This window comes from Thamnophis sirtalis, unplaced genomic scaffold (genome assembly GCF_051295495.1).
Source record: "Thamnophis sirtalis isolate CommonGarterSnake01/CBP01778 unplaced genomic scaffold, rThaSir2_p1.2 scaffold_3, whole genome shotgun sequence".
Lineage (NCBI taxonomy): Eukaryota > Metazoa > Chordata > Lepidosauria > Squamata > Natricidae > Thamnophis > Thamnophis sirtalis.
Window position 1 is genome coordinate 66,843,843 of NW_028261383.1, and position 23,166 is coordinate 66,867,008.

General features: G+C 35.6%; 2 protein-coding genes across 3 annotated transcripts in view; one reads left to right on the forward strand and one right to left on the reverse strand.

Annotated features, from left to right (window-relative positions):
- Positions 1-23,166, reverse strand: part of CACNA2D3 (calcium voltage-gated channel auxiliary subunit alpha2delta 3) — a 573,108-nt gene that overhangs the window by 66,839 nt on the left and 483,103 nt on the right. The gene's annotated exons all lie outside the window — the stretch shown is intronic.
- Positions 9,126-15,285, forward strand: LRTM1 (leucine rich repeat transmembrane protein 1). Its single transcript, XM_087709047.1, has 3 exons — positions 9,126-9,415; positions 11,232-11,828; positions 13,919-15,285. The coding sequence occupies exons 1-3, from the start codon at positions 9,409-9,411 to the stop codon at positions 14,350-14,352; spliced, it is 1,038 nt and encodes a 345-aa protein (XP_087565173.1). The 5' UTR covers positions 9,126-9,408; the 3' UTR covers positions 14,353-15,285.

Consider the following 23,166-nt stretch of genomic DNA (forward strand, 5'->3'; position numbering starts at 1 on the left):
CCCTTCCCCTGCCGCAGCATGCATAATAAAATGAGGCAGTGGCCTAAAGCGTACAGCAACTCAAGGCACTTCTGAAATGCAAACAACTGTCCTTTAGGGTTTAATGTTCTATTACAAAGGAGTCCTGACCATGATGTTTATAATAGAATTAAATATAATTCGTTATCCTTGAGATCATGAACAAGATTAGACAGAAGAACATTCTTGCAATTGTTAGGCATCCATAAATCATGTTGTGGCTATTTTAATGTATAGCAGGTTTGTTTTTTTTTCAAATGAACAAAACTTCCTTTTTTCACTAAAAATTGATTTATTCCCATTTATGTTCAAGCAAAATAAAGAATCCATTTAATAAGAATAAAAAAAATGTGACAACTTTTTCTGAGGGGGTTAGAGTGTAGTCTATTAGCCAGGAAAAAGCTCCTTAGGTTGATATGGGAAAATGATAATGTTACAGGATTCAATTAAAATTAAAACAATTTGAGCAGAACCCTATGCATCATCCCCACCCCAAGGGCAAATAACATCAGCACTTGTCTTTCAAAATTAACAAAATGAACAAGCAAAAAACTATAAAAAATACCCAGACAAAATCAGATTCTTTGCAACTCACTCTCTAGCCTGAATATTTTCTTCCACCTGGCACAAACTCTAAGGTATTTTTATTATGTGTTCGTTTTCTTTGACATAATTATCAGACCTCTATTAAGACTTTAGCCGTCTCAAAGTATGTAATCTATAACAATCAACGGGTGTATCAAATCATACAACAGCTCTTAAAAAATTAAAACAATATAGTTAAAATAAAATGCAATTTCAACGATCAAATAGGTGCAAATACCATAGAATACTTTTCATCAAAAGTCAAGCAATGAGAAATATTTTTTAAAAAATGTATTAATCCAAGCTCACTAGGATGGGACTAGCCATATCAGACATTTTCACTGCTGTAACACTATAGACATGCCTATACTTAAAGAATAGTCTATTTAACAGCACTCTGCCATTTTCGTAAACAGCATGTAGGTTTGTAGTGGATTTTATAAATAAAAGTGACCAATTTTGGAAATGTCCAGCAGTAAAATCAGTATAATTCCTACTCAACTGAGAGTTCCAAATATTTAATACTTCTGACAACAGCACAACTGTGGCATGTGTGGTGAATAACAAGGGTTCACTTACACATACCTTGCTTTCCTCTCCATCTTCATATGTGGGTAGAAAAATGGTTTATATAGTCTAAAGAAATCTGTTTGCAGTTATGAAAAAAATCTCAAAAGTTTTATATGATATTGTAGTAGATCTAAAAAAATACGTAGTTGCTTACTACACCAGTTGATAAAAAGGGATGATTTTCCCTTTGACAAGCATTTAGAAGGAAAAGCATGATAGATGATAGATACAGATATACACATATATAGAAATATCTCTAGAAACAACCAATCATCAGCAAGCAGAAATATTCAATGTATCATTCATGTTGAACAGTATCACACAGAAATTGTTCAACAGATCCATACATTAATGTCCTGAAAAATGCCACATAAAGTAGTAACAGAGATATTTTCTATGTGGTTCTCAAATTTATACTGTTGATTAAACTGTTATAGATTGCTAAATAAAGCCAACTACTATGTAGTGGACTCAATTAAATATGTTAAATAAGAAAGGATGAGATTGTTTTCCAGAGGATTCTGGGTAGCAACTCTGATTATGTTTTGACAATGATTGTACTAACCAGGTCAATGGGAACTGTAGTTTCACCATATCTGATGTATCATAGAACAGAGAACAATAGAAAAGGCATAGAACACAGAAAAGAACTTTGGAGGTCTTCTCGTACAAGCCCCTGCTCAACCTATACTATTTTGGACAAATAGTTGTCTAGTCTCTTCTTGAAAACCTACAGTGATGGAGCAGCCATAACTTTTTGAGGTAAGCCATTCCACGTATTAATTGTTCTCACTGACCACATGCTATTTAGCTCGATTATAGAAACTGTCCACTGCCCATTTACAAAAAATGGGATACATTTGTGAAACAGCCATTTAGAACATGTTTGCCTGAGAAAAAGGAATAAATATTGCAATGGTAGACTTTAAGGGCATAGTAAAAATATAACACATTGATTTGGAAAGTTAAATAATAAGTTAAGAAGACAAAAAACTTTCAAGAATACCTGAAAAGTCAGCTTAGTGATATTCATTTTTACACTGAGGGACATCTTCTGAAAACATGCTACACTTTCCCTCACTTTTATACTATAAATTATAATATAGTATTATATTGTATATGTACTCTAAATACCCTACATAAATTCTTTTACTTCTTGTCAATTTTTTCTTTCTCAAGGCAATCTCAACCCTACATTTCACCTTCCTTCTTCCTATCAGTACTCTATAATGTCTATTTTTTTACTAAAAACCAATAGGATTGTTGAGGTTTCTAATAAAATGATAGTTTTTAAGATGAAATACTTCAAAACAACTCATTATTTTCACAGTAATAAATATAATATACAGGATGAATAATTTCATAATCATATCGTGTTTATCAAAAAAATAGACAAATACATGTAGGAAGCACTATAAGTTAGAATACCCTAGTAGCCGCTAAGATGAAAAAACAAACAAACAAACAAACATGAATAATGAAAAGTCAAAGCTAGAGTCTCCTTTGATGTAAATTGGGTGATCTATCATGTCTAAAAATGAAATTAAGTTAAATGTATGGCTTTTAAGAAGAGACCAGAAATGATCTAAATAAACAACATGTAAATCCTATATTTAATCTCAGACATGTTTTTCTAATTCTCCTCTTTCTTGATCCCTTTTGTTGCTATTACTTTTATGTCAAGTTTCATCTGTTTCCATTTATGGTAACAACTATATGAACTTACTAATTAACTTTAATCATGCTTATCTCCCCAGCATTTTTCCGTATCTACAAAGATGTACATTGCACACAGCGATATATGCAAGCTGGGAATTGATTGATTGAAGCCTATGTGGCTGCCATCACGAAACAGGCAGACACATGAAATTTGATTTAAAGACTCTTGGCTACTTCTTTATTTAACTTGCAATTAAATGTAAGCTTAACCAGCCTTCTTAGATCCTTAGAATAGCACTAGACTCATAAGGCCCCCTTTTCCGCAAACCGAAATTCTGTTTCACAGGATAGATGGAGTGCAGAAAGCAATTCCTAGACCTGGGCCAGGTTGCCAAAACATTTTATTCCCCACCTTAAAAGACTCCTGCCTCTTCTTGTCCTACAGTGAAGCCTACACTTCATAACTACCATGGAAATAAATTACTTTTTGCAAGGCTGGTGCTTACATTAAAAAGTAAATAAAATCAAGCTGATTCTCTAATGGAATTCAAAATGTAAGCAAAAGATAAGGTGCATTAAACTGTGGTACGTCCAGCATAGAATGCCTTTGCCTAACATTGGAAAGATCAAATGACCCTGGACCTAATTTCCCTCCTAGTAGCTAACTTTTGAAGGGGGTTGAACATATTCTTTTATGTATCAGTAGCCATTGAGGAAATCTGAGACAATGTCAGAGACAAGAATCAAAGTTTTGAACCAGGTTCAATATAATATAATACGATATCCTGTGAACCCTCTGGCAGCAATGTTTTCCCCCCTTTACAAATCACCATCTTCAACTTCAGTCAACAGGCAAAAGTAACTGACATGCTACACACTCATATAACTGAGGATTTACTGAAAATTATCTATACTAGAACAGCAATACAAAATCCAGATCTATGAGAAATAGATGCTTTACAGATCTGTAGATCTAATTACTGTTTTTAGAAAAGCAATTTAGAGATGCTTTTCCTGAACTGGACTTAACCCTTTTCCTGCCTACTGTTACTCAATTTCAAGTCATTCACAAAATTTCCTTTCTGCTATTAGTTTCCAAACCTCAAGCTGTGTATGGAAACCAGCAAAGAAAAATGTAATTTGGAGAAGCAATTTGAAATGAAGAATTGAAAGATATATTAAAAGCTGTCTGCCAACAGTACCACATTACTTTCTTACTCCAAACAGTTTTTCTTGGAAAGAGGATACGAATTAGCCAATTTTGATTTCTGCTGCAAATATTATTGTTAAATATCTTGGATCTTCTTTACAACTGAATTTAGTCAGTGTTTTGTCACAAAACATCAATTCCCTTACTTCACTCAGTGTGTGTGTGTGTGTGCTTGTGTGTGCGTGCGCGCGCGCGCATGTGCACAAACTAGCTACACTTCCTCATGGAATCTGCAAGATACCAAAGAGAAATTAAGAAGACTGATTACCAAAGTTTTAAATCTGAAAACCTCAATTATAGTTATATAACATGGCTTCTCAGTTTTAACTCTATCTTTCTAGCATCTGAGAAAAGCTGAGTAATAGTCTTATCTTTGAACATTTTAGGATTGACGGCTAGATCATAAAAATTAAGAAAATGCTGACATCAATCTTGAGATAGTTCATCATATTTTATTGTATAATCATACATTAGTTTATTACGCTTTGTTTTGTGCCTTTGAATCAGTGTGTCAGCTTTGGAAGCCATATTAACACCGGAAGCTTCCACGCTGCCACATTTTTGTGCTTTGGAAATTAGGAGGGCGATTTAGTAGAGGGAATATAGTTAGACATAATAGCATTGTTCTTTTCAGTCTAGGTCATGGTATTCCTGCACCTGGAGGAGAGGCGATGTCTTGAGATGGGTCAGATTGTGATTGGACCATGTGATGGACTGATGGGTGCAGGGGCTGGGTTTGGACTTTTGATTTACTGAAGAAAAATCTAGAACTCTCAGATTCGGGTTTTCCCAGATGTGCCTGTATACTTACTCTAATAAAAGGGAACTTTGAGAAAATGATTGTCTCTGAGTTTTTAATTGGAGCTGTCTTCTTCTGGTAAGCTAACAGAGTGTTGACTCTGTTGGTTTTTGGAAATGGATTGCCCTTACCTCCTTCCTAGGGCTAAGAGAGAGTCAGTGATTTGCCCAAGGTCACCCAGTTGGCTTTGTGCCTAAGGGGGGGGGGGAGGGAGGAACTAGAATTCACAGAATTCCAGTTTGCAACCTAAACACTGCACCAAAGTGGCTGTCTTTTATTAGGAGTAAGGTACAATTATGCAGATGGCTCTCAAAGTAATCTTTATTGCATAATCAACCAGAGCAGGTCCTTCACACGTGCCAGGCTACTTTGGCACTTTTAAAGGGATTCATCCATTTGTTCCTGTTGATGCCTGTCTTCTTACCCTTTGTTTATTATTAATAGACAGGGTGGGAGGGAAAAAAAGGGAAAGTACAAAGTAGAGGGGAATCTTCTTGCCAAATCCCTCAAGAGGAATGTGAAAATAGCCACACATGCCAGAACACTAAATTGACAATTCAAATCATATGTTGCCAAAAGATAGACCGAGCATGAATGTTTAACTAAGAAAGAAATGAAAAGCTCTGAAGGATAAAAATTTCTTCTATCACATTATGAAGCATATTAAACAAGGCCCGTGTTGTTGTTGGAAATGAACCTCACACAGTGCTTAACTTTTCGGTGACCTTTCCCTGTGAACATCTTCTCAATTTGTTAATGCTAAAAATAACACAATTGTAGCTGTTGAGGATTACCTAACTATAAGAGGCAGTCAGGAGGCACGCTTTACAGATTCTATCCTCTGACACGCATAAGAACTGCACCGTCTGTAGAACAGCACCTGGCTAGCAAGCCTCCTTTTAAAGACAATGGTTATAAAAATAATGTGTCAACTAATCTAATATATGAGCCAAAGGAAATATTTACTAAAGTCCATAGAGAATTATGAGCTGAGAAAAACCATAAATGCCGCAGCAGGAAGCAATAATTTCTATATTACCATTCCAGAAGGTCAGGAATCATGGGTACAGCCTGGTGTCAGTCATTGTGAAACAAAGGCACTGCCTTAGTAACGAATGTGAAGAATTTTACTTGTAAGAATTCATGAAATGTAGCAAAGACTCAGATCTCCTTCATGGCTTTTCAAAAATACAGAAGTATTTTGAGCCTGCACTTTTGTCCAAAGTAGACTTAGGCCTGCACTTCAAGTCTCATTAACCACAATGCTGCCAAAAATTTGATAGAACAGTGATTTGCAAAGGCATGTTCTATAGTCGGATGGGCACATGACAATAAGTATCATTCATATATCAAAGGATGTGGAAAGTTCAAATTCTTTCTTCCTATTGAGTAGCATTCATCTTCTAAGCTCTGTATAAAATGATGGCTGTGTCCTGAACATAAGTGAGCAATTATTCCAAAACACGATTAAGTCTTCCTACTTCTCATTTTGGATCTGAAATGCCTCTCTTTAGATTAATATTCTCTGTATTGCAATTGTTCTACTATCTGTTATTGATAAATTATTAATCTGCTTTATTCCCATCAATATTTGTTGATTTATTTCTACTATTTGTCACCTTAAATGGTAAAGAGACCTCATTGTTGTTATCACTGCCGAAGCATTCACGGAAAATTCTGCTGAAACTTTCATGCTTGAGTTTTATGAGCTGATAACCACTTATTATGTGTACTTATTTGAGAAAGCACCAAGCAACAGGGCTAGAAATGAGAGAATGCCAACGTCAGCAATTCTGTTCGTGACCTTGAAGTGTATACCCATTTGGGGTTTTCAAGCAGTCCTGAAGAACCACATAACCAATCTAAATTCACAGGATGCCTTTGTACAAGAGTTTTAGCCAGTCTTCTGTCTTCGCAATATATCAGTCATCAAGATCGTTACAAGCTGAAAGTAAGCAATGCTGAAATAGCAGCAGAAACAGGGGAAGAGAAAAGGGTAGCCACTCAGTGCAATGTCACATCTTTGTTCAAATTAGTTTTGCTCAGCCAAAATTAGCTACAACACAACAAAAATGTTATGTCCTTTGGATGCAGATCTCAGTAGCTTTTTGAAAAGGAAGAACTGCAGTAGAAAACCATGAGAAAAGTCTTTTTCTGAAGAAAGTGAATTCACCTTTTGTAAATAACGTTAGCAACTAGCTCATATTATACTGATCTCTCTTTCTTATTTGGCTTAAATAAGTTCAGTATAGTTCACTACAACAATTATTATATATTAATCACTCCTTTTCGATAAGTTCTGTATTCTGATTTTAAAGTGAATATAACCTGTAATCTTAAAGTAACTAAAATACATTTAAATAAACAGGTTCTTGATTTATTTTACTTTTGAAAAACCACAGTCCAGGTTCTGTCATGGCAACTACATTAGTGATATCTATGGCCAATAATCATTCTCAGCTATTAACGTTCATGTTTTCAAACACTGTAATAGCAGTAGCAGTTAGACTTATATACCGCTTCATAGGGCTTTTAGCCCTCTCTAAGCGGTTTACAGAGTCAGCATATTGCCCCCAAAGTCTGGGTCCTCATTTCACCCACCTCAGAAGGATGGAAGGCTGAGTCAACCTTGAGCCGGTGAGATTAGAACCGCTGAACTGCAGATAACAGTCAGCTGAAGTGGCCTGCAGTACTGCACCCTAACCACTGCGCCACCTCGGCTCTGTAAGTAGAAATAAATATTGGTATAAATTTTAAAAGAGCTGTGTAAAAAAGCCTAACTTGTATCAAATAAAAGAAATTGTATTTATAAAGAATTGATTGTTGAATAGGAAAAAAAGTATTTGTTAAAAGTATCTGACAATATGTATTGAAAAACAGGCAAATTGTACTTTTCTGTATTTTTCTCAAAACTGAAATGGGATGGAATAATCTGTAAGAACATATTACACACAATTGGACTAGGAATTTTTATGGAACACACATCCCTAGTTCAATTTATAGTTCTCCTTAGGTCCTGAAGCATTTTTCTTATTCTCAGACAATAAATTGTTGATACATAGATCATCTGGCAAAAGGAACCAACAATCACCTCCAAGATTACACAAGGAACATAAATTCCTCAGATTGCTTTGTTTGGAAATGTAATGAAGAGGTGCCGTTATAAAATATAGCCAACCACTCCTTTCTACAAAATTGGAAAATGAGACAACTCCTAGTCCTGAAAATCAGATATGTGCCATTCAAGTCTTCAGTGGAGAAATAAATAATATAAAACATATAGCTCCCAATCACAAAAATGTTTATCACCCCTTGATCTTTGGTAAGACCTTTCACTAGAAGTATTCAATGAAACTAGGCGAAAAAGACACATTTAGCAGGAAGCCATCAGATCTGCTCCCAACATCTGCTATTGTGATACATGAGCCTGCTTAATGGATTTCTCTCATCAGTTAAGTGGAATACTGCAGTGTTTGGTAGGTGACACATACCAAGAACTGCTGAGTCCAATGAACCCTTGGTATTTTTTGATCTAGCATGAAGTGTATCAAGAAACTCAATCCCAATCTGTCATCCATAGGAGAAGACTCTTGAATATATTTCTATTTGGCTCATTTGTCAGGATTTTCTATTTTTATACATTACCAAATTTAAAAGAATTTAATTAGGAGGTCATAGAATGGAAGAGATCACTTTTCTTTATCTCCAAATTGGTGACCCATGGTTTTCGTGTGAAAGTGTTTATAAAATAGATTCATTTTCATTGATCCACATCTGCAGCATAATATCAGTTGAAGTTCCTTCCTGTTTGGCAAAAAGAGGCCTCACATTTGGAATGCTTGAAGTTCTTTTAAAAAAAAAATGAGTAACAAAAAAAAGAAAGCTATGCACGCACACGCATATACACACAATAGTTTTTTTTCCTATGCAATGAAATCCTGTCAGCACAGCTAATCCCTAGAGAAATCAAAAGTATAAGCTCCAGAACAGCAACAAGTGCATGGTCAAAACCATGTAATCAAGATGAAGGCCTCTTCATACTGAGATTACACACCCCATTGCCTCCAATCACAACCAAAGATGACAGAAACACAAATTTAGAATCATCTTATTTTTCAAGGACTGACAATGTGGGTCTAACTACTCAACAAAAATCATAAACTGCTCCGGATTTTAAAAATCCACTTTGTCTCTGTATCTTGGATTTGACATAGATTAAATAATTGAAAAGGCTAGGCTATTAGGTCATGATTTCTGTACTGCAGCTGTCCAGCACAAATTGACAGTCACTCTGTAAATCCTGTTGATTGAATAAGAGGCAGAGAAAATCTCTGTGTACAGCAAAGCACACTGGAAATGCAGAAAGGAGTATAATCGAATGGAAAATAGAGACAGCATTTTATATGGATTTACTCAACTGGTCCTGTGGTAGTAAGAATAGTAATTTATGAATTAAGGCATCAATGGATAACAAAACCAGTCTAAACGGCAACAGCAGCTCAGACAGAATTATTGCTTCTTATAAAAATTGAACTGAACCTTCCACAAACTTGACAAGTGAAGAACCATGAATGGTAAGACATGTTTTTATTTGGAACTATTGTGAAAGATTCTGTTCAGCAAAGAAACATTGTCTTAACTTCTTAGCAATCCATGATAAGCTTCAAGCAGCTTGCTTCATTTGTGTCTTAGCAAGTAGTTGTACCCTTGGTTTACTGATACAGAATGTATCCCTTTTCTCATATAGTTTCAGAGTTCAGAAACAATAAGAAAATCTTTGGGTGAACCATTCAAATATTTCTGAACTTGGATGAGCCACTCAAACTTTCTGAATTTTATTTAATGAAGGAGCACAAGTTAATTTCAGAAAATAAAGGGCTTCGTTCGAAGGTTGATACATTTAGCTGTGAGATTTCTAAGTAGCTAAGTCCTGATAGTATTAATTTAGACTCAGTGGCTTGTCCATCTTAGATACATTAAACATTTGATTTCAAATTCAGTCTTTTGCATGTTTACTAAGTGAACTGTTCCCTCAAATTCAGCAGAATTTACTTTATTGACAATTGAAGCCCGTAATTATTATAAGCATAAAAAGAGACAGGAACATGTAATAAGTTGGTCATAGGGAAAATATGGTTATACCAATTTTACACACAACTGCCTGGTTCACTATTGTTGTACTGTACACATCTATATAAGCAATGTTATAAGAGAAACACTAGTTATGACAAAGAAGGATTTCTTAATTAGATCAAGTAAGATACTGCATTTCTTATCTTTTCTTAAAAAAGAAAAAATACAATAATTGAACTATTTTTAAACATTTTCTGTTTAATCCACAGGGATCAATTCATTCCAATATATGTATCCTTAGCACAAATAGTCTGATTTTCTCTAGATACAACTAGACCCTCTCATAAGTCCCAGTTAGAATGATAAGAATTCAGTAATTGGAATTATAATTCAAAAAATAGGAAAGATCATATTACTTATTTCCTCTCCTACACCACTGTTTCATTATAACTTAATAATTTGAATAAATTCATTGAAATAAACATGGAAATTCTGAAAACTGGAAAATACCAAAGCTATTTTATGTTCCCTAAATGGGGATGAACTGAGCCAGTTTGGTGTAGTTTGGTGTAGTGCTTAAAGGCACCAGGAGACTGTGAGTTCTACTTTAGACTTACTTTAGACCTAAAGACATATTTTTGTGTCCCCTTGAACCAATGACACATACTCATCCCTAGGAAGAAGGCAAGGATACACCACTTTTGTAAAACCTTTCCAAGAAAACTGCAGAGACTAATCCAGGCATCACCAGAAATCAAATATCAGTTTGAAGGCACTCACAGAGCGTTGGAGGCGACAAAATAATCCTACAGATCATATAAGATATTGTATAGAAAATGAAAGCACTCTTATGATTAAGCTAAATTTGTTTAAATGCTTTTCATAAGCCTGACTTTAAGGGTCTACACGATATTAAGCAAAGTAGAATTTAAAATTCCTAAATCATTTTGACTTGAAGTTTTATTACAAGAAAAAGTATAGTTCTGTATTCTCCACTGAATACCTTCAAGTTTTATATATGTTATAAATATGATTGCTTATAATCATGTGAACTCCTTCACATGTATTTTTATCCAGAAGTAAATATCCTAAAAGTTAATTACACTTCTGATAAAAAATGAAAAGTAATTATGCTTAAATTCTTAATTTTATCTAAAAGAAATTTCATATCCCAGGAATAGGGCATTGAGAACTAAACAATATTGTTATTATTCAGCTTTCTACTTAGATATACAACCCCAGAGTCCTAGAAAACTCCAATTAAGTGCTGCGACAATAAGCGAAATGTGTCATTAACAGTTATTTTCTTATTTTTAGGTTCATTGTTTTTTGTTTCAAGCATTATCATATTGGTAGAAGTGGTGACCAGCTGTCCCCTCAAATGTCTATGTCATCCAAATTCAAGGACAGTGGACTGCAGAAATCAAGGACTTGCCAAAGTTCCTTCCCATTTACCTGCTGAAACTCAAACATTACTTTTGTCAAACAATGACATTCGGAAACTCAGTCGAAGGACTTTTAGGAGTACCCAGACTCTCAAAATTCTGGACTTATCAAACAATTCTATTTCAGGTTTACCACCTGAAACATTCATAGAACTAAAACATTTGCAGATTCTGAATCTCACAAACAATTTCATTGAATATGTGGATAATAAGATGTTTAGTTCTCTACCCCGCTTAAGAGCACTGGATTTATCATCAAACAATATATCGAGGCTTCCTAGAACTTTAGGAAACAAGACAGAGAACATTACTTTATTGTCTCTGAAATATAATCATCTTCAGGAAATTGACAGACTTCTGCTAGAATCACTTCCAAATCTGAAAATGATTCTTTTCAAGGGTAATTTCTGGCAATGTAATTGTCAAGTCTTTGGTCTTAAATTATGGCTGGAAACCTTTCTGTACAATGGTGAGTCTTTCTTCTCATAACACATATATTGTATGTCCAGCAACATCATCTTCACTTAATGGTATTTCAAGGAAAATTCTAAACATGTTGTTTTTCTCTACCCTGTTTCCCTGAAAATAAGCCCTACCCGAAAATATTGCAACACAGCAGCAGCCATGAGGTGACCATGCTCACAGCCTCCTGCAGCTCAAAAATAATAAGACACCCCCCAAAAAATAAGGCCAAGTGCTTATTTCGGGGGTCAAAAGAAAATAAGACCCAGTCTTATGGTAATGGGCACTTTTGACTTCCTGATTTACATAGCATCTGCACTTTCCCCCCTGGGTGCAAACCTTATAGAATCTACAGATTACAGTTGTAAAGTTATCCTTCTCATCTTTTTCTACCACTTTCTCTTATTGGTATCATTATTGTTACTTTGTTGTTTGTATGTACACTGAAAGCTTATGCACCAGAGACAAATTCCTTGTATGTTCAATCACATTTGGCTAATACATTATTCTATTCTATTCTACAGTTGTAAAGAGGACAACCATGGGGAAGGGGGGATATATACCCAGCCAGGGTATGTAGCAATCTTAAGAGTTAAAAAATTTGATGGGGCATTCAGTTTAACACGAAACCTTTCTGCAAATGTGAATGCATATTAAGTATTTTGGACATACTGTATATCTCAAGGTATCAGTTTTGGAGAATATAAAACATGAAAACCAAATGAATATATTGAGTTAGATTCAGCACTTATGAAAGAATTGATCACCTGTAACCTGATGGTTGTGGCCAGAATTTTTCAGGGAGACAGGAGGCCCACAATTGTGATAGTACAGTGAGTTGAAAAAGAAAGAGGCACAGATAATAAAATGTCAAGCAAAAGTTCCCAGAGAATCATGGTCTACTTGAGAGTCACCATTTCTACTCAGTAGACATTCTACATTAGCTGCCTGTAGAGTTGACACAGTAAAGGAATCAAAAAAAGAGAGAAGATGGCAGCTGTCATATGTACTATTAAAGCCTCATTGTTTGTTTACATATATTATGCTTGTTTCCATGGAAACCCAGGGATACAGGCCAGCTATATCAAAGAGATTTTGTTATTTTGCTTATGGAACTACAGTATATAATATTTCATATGAAATCTTACAAGATTTGAATATTGTTTATAAATATAATTTAGGAAGACTGCTGTTACCATTTATGGCATTGATGTTTTCAGGGGCGCGACATTGCTGACCATGGTGAATGTATGATAATGTGAATCCAATTATAATATGTGATGAGTTGCACTTTGGTTGCTTCAGTTTAAGTTTTTTATTACAGATTATAATGGTATGACTGATCATAATCATAATGTGTTACCATCTTAAACTACCATGTTTCTCCAAAAAGAAAGAGTCTTATTTTCTTTTGACCCCCCCCCCAAAATGGCTAGGTGGTTTTTTTGGGGGGGGGGTGTTGTAATTATTGACTCACCTAGGCTGACAGTCCCGCCCAGCAGGAGCCTGCTGCTGGTCCACTTCTTCTGCAGCCGCTTGCCACCACTCGCACATATCGCTCCAGCCTCTGTTTCACCTTCAGATGCCTGCTGGAAGGCATCTGAAGATGAAACAGAGGCTGGAGCGATATGTGTGAGTGGTGGCAAGCGGCTGCAGAAGAAGGAGAGGCAGCTGTTGGGGTGTGCGAGGCCTGGTAAGTAGGGCACCTACTCCATCTCCCCATCCCCACCCTAGCTTATTTTTTACCTGTGTGCCTTGCCCCACCCCTGCATCTCAGGGTGAGTGGGGTCTTAATTAAGGCTAATTTTGTTGGTGGGACTTAATTTGATCACATGCGCTCAAAAGAGCTTCTTTTAAGGTGGGTCGTCTTTTTGGAGAAACACGGTATTTAATACTTCATTGTATAATTATTCTATGCTTGGCTCTTTTTCAAACATAAAAGAAGCTTACACTGAATAGTTGACTAATTGTTTTTAAAAATGTTTCTCCTTTTTACAACATATACTTATAATATCTAATTCAGGGAGAAAAATTAGTAGTTTTAACATTTTCTGAAATACCAAGAGTTAAGATACACCTCTTTTTCCCCCACATCAGGAGGAATTAGCGATGAAATCATCTGTTCAATACCTGAAAATCGGAAGGGAAAAGACCTGCTGAAAATTCCCTATGAGTTGTATGGGACCTGTTTTCCTACAGCTTCTCAGGATCACCAAGTCTACTGGCATCACAGTTCTAGGCATAAAGGTTCTGCAAAGCACACCCATCCCAGTGAATATGGAGGAAACAGCACCCACATAAACTGTGAACGTAAATCAAAGCCACGGCCAGTTAACTTGCGTCATTCAGTTGTCACTGTGGCTATAACTGGTGTTGTCTGTGGGATCATATGCCTCATGATGTTGGCTGCTGCAGTATATGGCTGTGCCTATGCAGTAATTACAGCAAAATATCACCAGGAAAATTCATATCTTGGCAAGGAGAAGGGGAGCCATGAAGAAAAAGAGCCATTTGAGAATTCACTGGCTTGAGTTTCTGATGGCTCTGAACTGCCTGAAGGAAATTATTTGGTTAGTTGTGGTTCCTCTTTTTGCTAGAAACAAGAAGAGTATTGAAATAGGTCTAATGTATCCTGAGGATTGATTTCCTTGGTAAAGGAACATTTTTCAATGTAGAAATATTTCAATTTGTGATGTTTTATATTTACCTGGTCCCTTTGTATAATTTAATCTTGTTTACATATGGTAGGATTGTAAAAGTTGCTTAACCAATTGGAGCAAGTATATGCTTAGTAAAACAAACAAGCAAAATTACCCTGGCTTGAACCTCCCCCCCCCCCCCAGTGTACTCCAGAGTGTTTTCACGTAAATCTATTTTCATAAAATATATTTTGAAATGGGAAGAAAAAAAACTATGCTAGGTCATCTATATATTATATAAAAATGGGGTTAACAGGTAGATAGCAATAGAGACAGAAATATTAGATGTTCTCCCCATGAATGGTCTTTAAAACCTTTGTTCTTGGCTTATAAAAAAACCCTATTGAAAAGAAATATGAAATACTCTCAGTTCCTTTCAACTGCTTTTCAAATGCCTTTCGTAAATAAGTTTGAAAAGAGTTTGAGGTTCTGCTTGAGGTCTTCTACCAAACTTCTAGTTTAATCCCCAAATCACAGCCTAGAAGAGAGACATGCTAATAACCATAAATGTATTCCGAAAAGAAAATTTGATGTAGGCTATTGTAAATACACTATACCACAGATACAATTCTAATGGGATACCAAGAATAGAAATATCCTAAGGAATTTGCCTAAGGAATATGTGATGAATTAAATAGGTTTATTTATTTGCATTTTTATTTATTCTCTCATAAAATAATATTTCTTCAATCCTAAATTTACTTTAATCACTATATCTTGCTGGCCTTTACAATTCTAGTTTATGCATAACTGAAAAAATATGATATGGAGATTTGAATAAATAACTTATTTTATTGTTGTTGCTCTGTGATAATTACATTTTATTATAGTATAGATTTTGCTCATACTACTGTTAACTGGATATTACCAAATGGAACATTCAGCCTGTACATTTTATAATAAATACATTATTTAGCAAAAATATTTACTAACATTTCAATCTTCTAATGTCAATTAACATTAACAAATGAAACTCTACTATACTATACTATGAAACACTTAATGCTTCAATAGAGACAGTGTCTTTGAAAGTTGAATTCTGTGAGCACACATTATTTCCTACTACTAAACATTCTGGCCAATTTTCCAGCATAGCTGTTCTTACTTCCAATTGCAAATTTGGGGTCAGGGGAGCCACCTAGACAAACCTTAGGATAGAAGAAAGCAGCTGTGTTATTACCACTACAATCTTTTCCCAGGAAAAATTAGAAAATGATTCCTTCCCAGTTTCTAACAGGATAAATCATTATGAGAGATCACATGCATGCCCCCATATATAAAAGACAACTACAACATTGGGGACACTATGGGCATTCATAGTTAGCTGTCTCAATGCATTCTGGAAAATGCATTTGATGATTCATTTATAGTTTATAGTTTATTTATTTGTATGCCGCCCTTTTCCCTGGGGGGACTCAGGGCGGCTCACAATCAACAGGAAGGGGGGGGGACAGACTTTTACATTAAGACAGTACATGATTAAAACACAACATTCATACCATTCGGGCGGGTTACAATCATTTAGCCCCAGGCCTGACAGGATAGCCAGATTCTAAGGGCTGTGCGGAAGGTCTGGAGGGTGGTGAGGGTACGAAGCTCCATGGGGAGATCGTTCCATTGGGTCGGGGCTACCACCGAGAAGGCTCTCCTCCGCGTGGTGGCCAGTTGGCATTGGCCAGCGGATGGAACTCGGAGGAGGCCTAAACGATGAGATCTAATGGGTCGTGTGGAGGTGATCGGCAGTAGGCGGTCTCTCAAGTACCCAGATCCACTACCATGAAGGGCTTTATAGGTGGCAAGTAGCACCTTGAAGCGTATCCGGAGATCGACAGGTAGCCAGCGCAGCTCGTGGTGGATAGGTGTTATTTAAACTCTAATAAGCCATGGAAATAAATATCTCCTCATGCTATTCAACAAAGCAACAAAGGAGAAGAAATCTCCTCCTCCCCGCCCCAAATCAGTCCCTTGGGCTGAAAAATCAAGAATAAAATCAAGACTGTGATGGAAAATTCAGAATCAGTATTTACTTCTATTACAAATGGAATGGAAGTTGGGAGATTACTGTTAGGTAACTGCACAATTGCATTTTAAAAAAGGCATTTTACAAAGTTTCCTATCAATGATTAATCAATAAATTTAGCACCCACTGGGATTTTAAATGTAATTTTAGATATACTGTATTCTAGTAGACTATACTGGTTTCAAAGAACAAGACAGATAGTTGTAAGTCACTAAGACTGTAATGAAAACACCTGTTGTTTTCATAAGCTGGTTTATCTAATTATATGTTATTTTCCATTGTGAAAGGAAAGTGTTTGATGACACTCATACCAGATGATCAGCATGGTCTCACAGGGAAATAGATACCTGGAACATCTATTAATGTACTCAACTGGCTCTCCTGTTCTTTAAAAGATCTCACTGTCACAAAATATACTGTTACTTTTGTTCTCATTGAAAGGTATACTAAGTGTATCACTGTTAGTTAAAGTCTACATACCACGACATACTCTTAAACATCCCTGCAACAATGCTACTTTGTAAATTACGTAGTAATTATTACTCAGTGAAGGAGAAAAAAAAATTGCATACAACCTTTCAGGCTGAGGTTCAGTTTTTCATGAACACCCAGAACCAGTCGTTTGTGTCTTATACAATCTATGGCTATTTGCTTTAAATATCTAAAAATAATCTGTGTTGTGAAAGTTAAGACACTTAGAACACTAAGCCTGATTTCCCACTTTAACAAAATTAAAAATGTTGCATACATGAAGAACTCTAAAAGATAAAACAGGTCAAACAAAACTGTTTTGAGAACTCAAATAAATTCTTGATATATCAAATAAAAAAAGGGCAGGGAGGTAATGTGTGAGACTATGTGTATATAGTATGTGTAGCTGTCCAGAGTTGTTTATTACAAGATAGGCAGCAAATAAATCCAATAAAACAAACAAACAAATAAATATATATATATATCTATACATACATACATACATACATACAGACAGACAGACAGACAGACAGACAGACAGACAGACTCTTTTCAATGTTTTCCCATAAGTGCAGGCTATACTTGTTTTGGATCAACCAAGTGTATATTCTTAATATAAAATAGACAAAGAAGGCGTGAAAACATACATTGAAGACATAGAATAAAAGAATTACTCAAGAACACAAGCAAACATTAAGCAAGCCCATTACAATTCAGGAGGCCAAAGGCCAATAAAGAATATCAAAAAGGTAGAAGAAGAACTGGTAGAATGACTCCTGGGTTGAATGAAATCCAAGTAACAAAAAGAATACCAAAGACAGGGGGAAGATGTACATATACTGGAACTCTAATAACACAAAGAAGTGAATTATCCGAAGAAACCTCAGTCGTACAGACCAATTTCTTTACTGATGTTGATTATAAGGCGTTCACTACAATATTAGCTGAATGCATGAAGAAGTACATTTCCAAAATCATGCATAAAGGTGCAACAGGTTGCATTCTAAAGAGGAGGCTAAAAGCCAAGAATGGGATTTACAGTAAAGGCATTAGGACACATTCAATCATTTTTAAAAAGAAGGTGGTAGTAATATTTTTAGATATGGAAAAAGCATCTGTCAATTTGGAATAGACTTTTCTATTAAAATGAACCCAGGAAAAGACTAGAATGGAAAGAATGTATCAGTGACAACCACTAATATCATATTGAGTAGAACACTATCTGCAAGCTTCTTAATATATAAAAACAACAAGACAAAGTTGTCTACTTTCTCACTTACTGCTATAATTGCTTTGAAAGTCGTGGTGGATGAGATGCAAAAACATAAACAAACACAAATTGAAATGTTATATACATGTAAGCCTTTCCAGGGAATCAGACAGGAAATACAATCAGATAAGTCAATTCTACTTCATGATAAAAGTCTATTAATAGAATCTTGCACGTCTAAAAAAATAAATCTCCTGCTATTCTCCTTAACAGCTTGAGAAGCTAGGGAAAGTTCTTTCTGAGTTTTTTCTCTGCCCATTATGGAGTTGTACCTACTCCTCTTATCTGATGGTTCCTTGGGCAGCATGTCTCTCAAAGTATTTCTTACAAATCATTACAGTAGATAATGTAACACTAACAATTATGAATCCACAAAGGTCTATAAGGCAGTTAATAAAATACTTAATGATTTTGGCTTTGGTTCTGGATATAAAGTTAATGAAAAGAAAATGAAGATAATAACAAGGTATTTAATTTCTGGAGAAATTGACTTGATTAAAAAAAAAAAACAACCTCGGCGATGAGATCCCCTAAGACCCATGAAATACTTGAAGTTATTTGATATGATGAAGTAAAGATATATTTTAAAATAATTATAGCAAATTATGGAAAGAAGTAAAACAATATCTCAAAAGTGGAAGAATTTAAAACTCTCTTAACTGGGACTTACTGCAATAATAAAAATGAATATACTAATCATGATGAGCGTTTTATTTTAAATGGCACCACTATCCATCTCAAACCAAACCTTGCAGATTGGCACAAGACCATTAGTAGCAAGAATGGGGGGAAATGAGAATAAGATTGACCTGTTGATCTCTTGAATGAGGTCCAGCCCCACTAAGGTTGAGTGCATGTTGTGTCTTTTTAACTGCTTTGTCTCTTTATTTTTTAAATCTTTTAGCATTCTTTTAAATTGTTTTTTAATGTAAGCCGCCCGGAGTCCTTCAGGATTGGGCGGCATATAAATTTATTAAACATTAAACAAGATTTATAAGACTCAAAAGAAAGTGGTGTATATGCTCTTCCTAATTTTAAACTATATTGTTAAGCAAATTGTGTGTTATGGATAATGGAATGGAATTCTAATAGCAAAACATAAATTCTAGGAGAAATTGATTTAGGTAATGGACTCATACGTGGGTATTTATGGTGTCAAGAAAGAAAAGAACAAAAGTTTTTGAAGGGACATATAATATGTTGCAGGTTACAGATTATAGGAACTGGGCATGGCTAGTCTAGTGAAGAGAAAGACCAGGGGAGACGTGATAGCAGTGTTCCAATATTGAGAGGCTGCCACAGAGAGAAAGGTATCAAGCTATTTTCCAAAGCACCTGAAGGCCATACAAGGAATAATGGATGGAAACTGATCAAGGAGAGATTCACCCTAGAAATAAGGAGAAAATTTTCTAACAGTGAGAACAATCAACCAATGGAACAGCTTGCCTTTGGAAGTTGTGGAACTTCATCACTGGAGGCTTTCAAGAAGAGGTTGAACTGCCATTTGTCAGAAATGGTGTAGGGTCTCCTGCTTGGGCAGGGGGTTGGACTAGATGACCTACAAGGTCCTTTCCAACTCTGTTAAACTAATATAGAAAAGAAGAGAGCCAATTTGGTGTAGTGGTTAAGGTATTAAGTAGGAAACCAGGTGACTCTAAGTTTCTAGTCCCACCTTAGGCACCAAGCTGGCTGGTCACCTTGGAGTAGTCATTTTTTCTCAACCTTAAGAAAGAGATATGGGCAACCACTTATAAAAAACGCTCACCAAGAAAACTGCAGGGACTTTACCAAGCAGTCTCCAAAAATTGAACCTGACTGAATGGAAAGAAAAAAATAGCATAAGACAAACACTGTTAAAATTTTTGAATCCAGTGAAATTAGATTAAGATCAACAATGTCATCATTCACATCCCTGTCAAATGCTTTTTACTTTAAGGATAAAGTATTGTATTGCAAGAAGTATTTAATCACATATGTACATTTAGATCCAGAAAACAGGATGGCTAAATAAATAAGATTTGCCCAATGACGAAAGGAACTTAACATAGTTAAGCACTTGCAAATTACTGGAAAAAACTAAGTGTGATCATAAGAAAGGCTATCCTAGAGAAAGAATTTGAAACACTTAAACAAAACCAGGATTATTTATTGGGGTGCATCTATAACTTGTTATTGAAATATGATAAGGAAGCAGAACAAATTAAAAACTACATGATAAAATGCCTGCAACATTTCAAAGAAAGAATTCTAATGAAACAATAGGAATAGCTATGGGTGGGAATCAGAAAATTCACCCTAAGCTACAATGTGATAGAAAATTGGTACAAGATGTTTTATAGACAGTATATAATTCTTTCAGTGATTACCAGGCTGGACAAGTCATAAAATAACAAATGCTAGAAATGCTGTTTTATATGGTGTTTTTGTAAAGAAACCCAAAACCATTGGAAGGAAATGCATTTTTTTAAAAAAAAATTAAAATGAATTTGAATTGCAACCACAGAGATTTTTATTAGGAATAATTCCAGAGAGTATAAACAAGAAGTACCATAATTCACTGAGATACATGCTGATATCGGCAAGAACCAATTTGGCACAACATTGGAAAAGTGAAACCTTGTCGACAACATCAGAATGGGAATATAAAAGTGGAGAATATGCAGCAGTATAACAGAAGTTTAACTAAGCAGTAATGGCTCCCTTGCATTTGCATATTGCAAAGCAAGGCAAATTTAGAAGACATTTCTAAAAAAGGAGCAACAAGAGGCTGAACAAAGATAAAGATGCAACTATTTAAACAGATGTAAGCAATAATTAGTAATCGTCAAGCAAAAGACCTTAAAAGAAAAGTACAAACTTTGAATATAATAATTGGGAATAATGGAAAGAAAGAGGAAAGTGTGCAGATTAAAGTTTTTTCCCCCATTAATCTCTCTCTGTATATGCTTAGCTAAATCAATTACATTGATTCAAGCATCTCATTTTAATGAACAAATAATACACTAAAAAAGTAACATTCCTTTTTTATAGCACTGGTCATCCAACTGCATACATTGCGATGTTTATATTACTTCAGCTAACATGGAAAGTCACCAACAATTTGGGGTGAAATATTTTCAATGTAGTTCCACCTTGGAAGAGATATGGTGTAAATCCTGGCCTGGCTCATGGAGACTGTCAGGTCTACATGGGGAGAAATAATCCAAGCCACAGGAGGGGAGTGCTATTAATTTAGAAGACTGTTAACTCTGGGACAGTATAAAATCTGACTTTTAATAATAGTTGTCTTCTGAAAAGACAAGGTATGGGGCTGCCTGGACATAGATATTCTCTTGGAAGTAAAGGCGCTGTGGCGAGGAGATCCATTATCCAGTTAATGTGCCAGTTGTGGATAGGAATGTGATCCCTTAAGGATGATCACATATTCATTTATTTCTCTCATATAAATTGCTATAATTCAGTTTACATGAGGCTGCCCTTGAAGACTATGTGGATCTTCAACTGGTATAAAATGCAGTAGTCCATATGCTTACTGAAAATTTCAATATACATCACTGCAAAGTAGTTGCATTGACTACTGCTTTGTCTCCAATTGCAATTCAAGGTGCTGGTTATCACCTATAAAGATCTAAATAGTTTGGGCCTGGGGACCTGCAAGACTGCCTTTTGGCCATCAACCCAGGTGAGCAGAGAATGCCTCCTCTACCTAGGGATGAGAGGATGTAGCACAACTGAAGGCCTGCTTGCTGCTGTGATAAAAGTGACTCTTTTTCTCATGACTGCCCAAAATAGATTGGCAGTCTTGGCATTTCTAGAGGATCCTTGGAAAATGAACAGTTTGTGGAGTACCAAAATAGATGAGTTTGATAAACGAATAAATTTATCTTTTATATAATTAACTATTTTTTTCTTTTATTGTATTAATATTATATTACTATTATCCTTATATATAGTCTAGAAATTGATTTAAATAAAAGTAAAGGTTTCCTCAGTCCAGTTGTGTCTGACTCTAGGGGACAGCACTCATCTCCATTTCTTAGCCGAGGGAGCCAAGGTTGCCCAGTACATTTCAGTAATTCATGTGGCCAGAACGACTATACGCCAAGGCATCTGGAATGCTACCTTCCCATCAAAATGGTACCTTGTCAAATTATTACACTGTCAAATTATTTACTAAAACTGTATTACTATTATTCTTCTCTTCCTTCCTAGTACCTATATCTTCCCACTTATGACTATAACCATGTTGCTTGTATCTTTAAAATTTATATTGTTTTATTTGATTCCTAGTATAATTTGATTGCTTATTAGCAACCTATGACTATCACTAAGTGTTGTATCTTATGTTTCTTTATCTTATGATTCTTTATGAATGTATTTTATTTTTCTTTATGTACACTGAGAGCATATGCACCACAGACAAATTCCTTGTGTGTCCAACCACACTTGGCCAATAAAAAATTCTATTCTATCCTGACCCCCCTCGTCCCACACCAAAGCACGCCGAGCCAAAGATACTTTACGGAATTTATTAACAGACAGACAGGTCCTTGGCAGCAAACCAGCACAGACAAGCTTTGGCAGCAATCCAGCACAGACAAGCCTTGGCAGCAATCCAGCCTGCCAAGCTAACACTACAGTTCTCCAACATTAGTTAATGCGTTGACTCCTGCAAAAGGGGCATGTGCACAAGCATTCCTTTTATAGTCTTGAGAGGAGCCTAATTACCACCAGCTGAGTGCAATTGCCTCCTGTAACTGTGCAACTGTTCTTTACGCCTAATAGCTGTCCGGTGCCGGGCATTCAGGAACAACTCCCTTGGCTCCTCCCCACTGCTGATGGCCGGATCACACTCCCTTGTCTCCTCCCCACTGGTCCAAGGCTC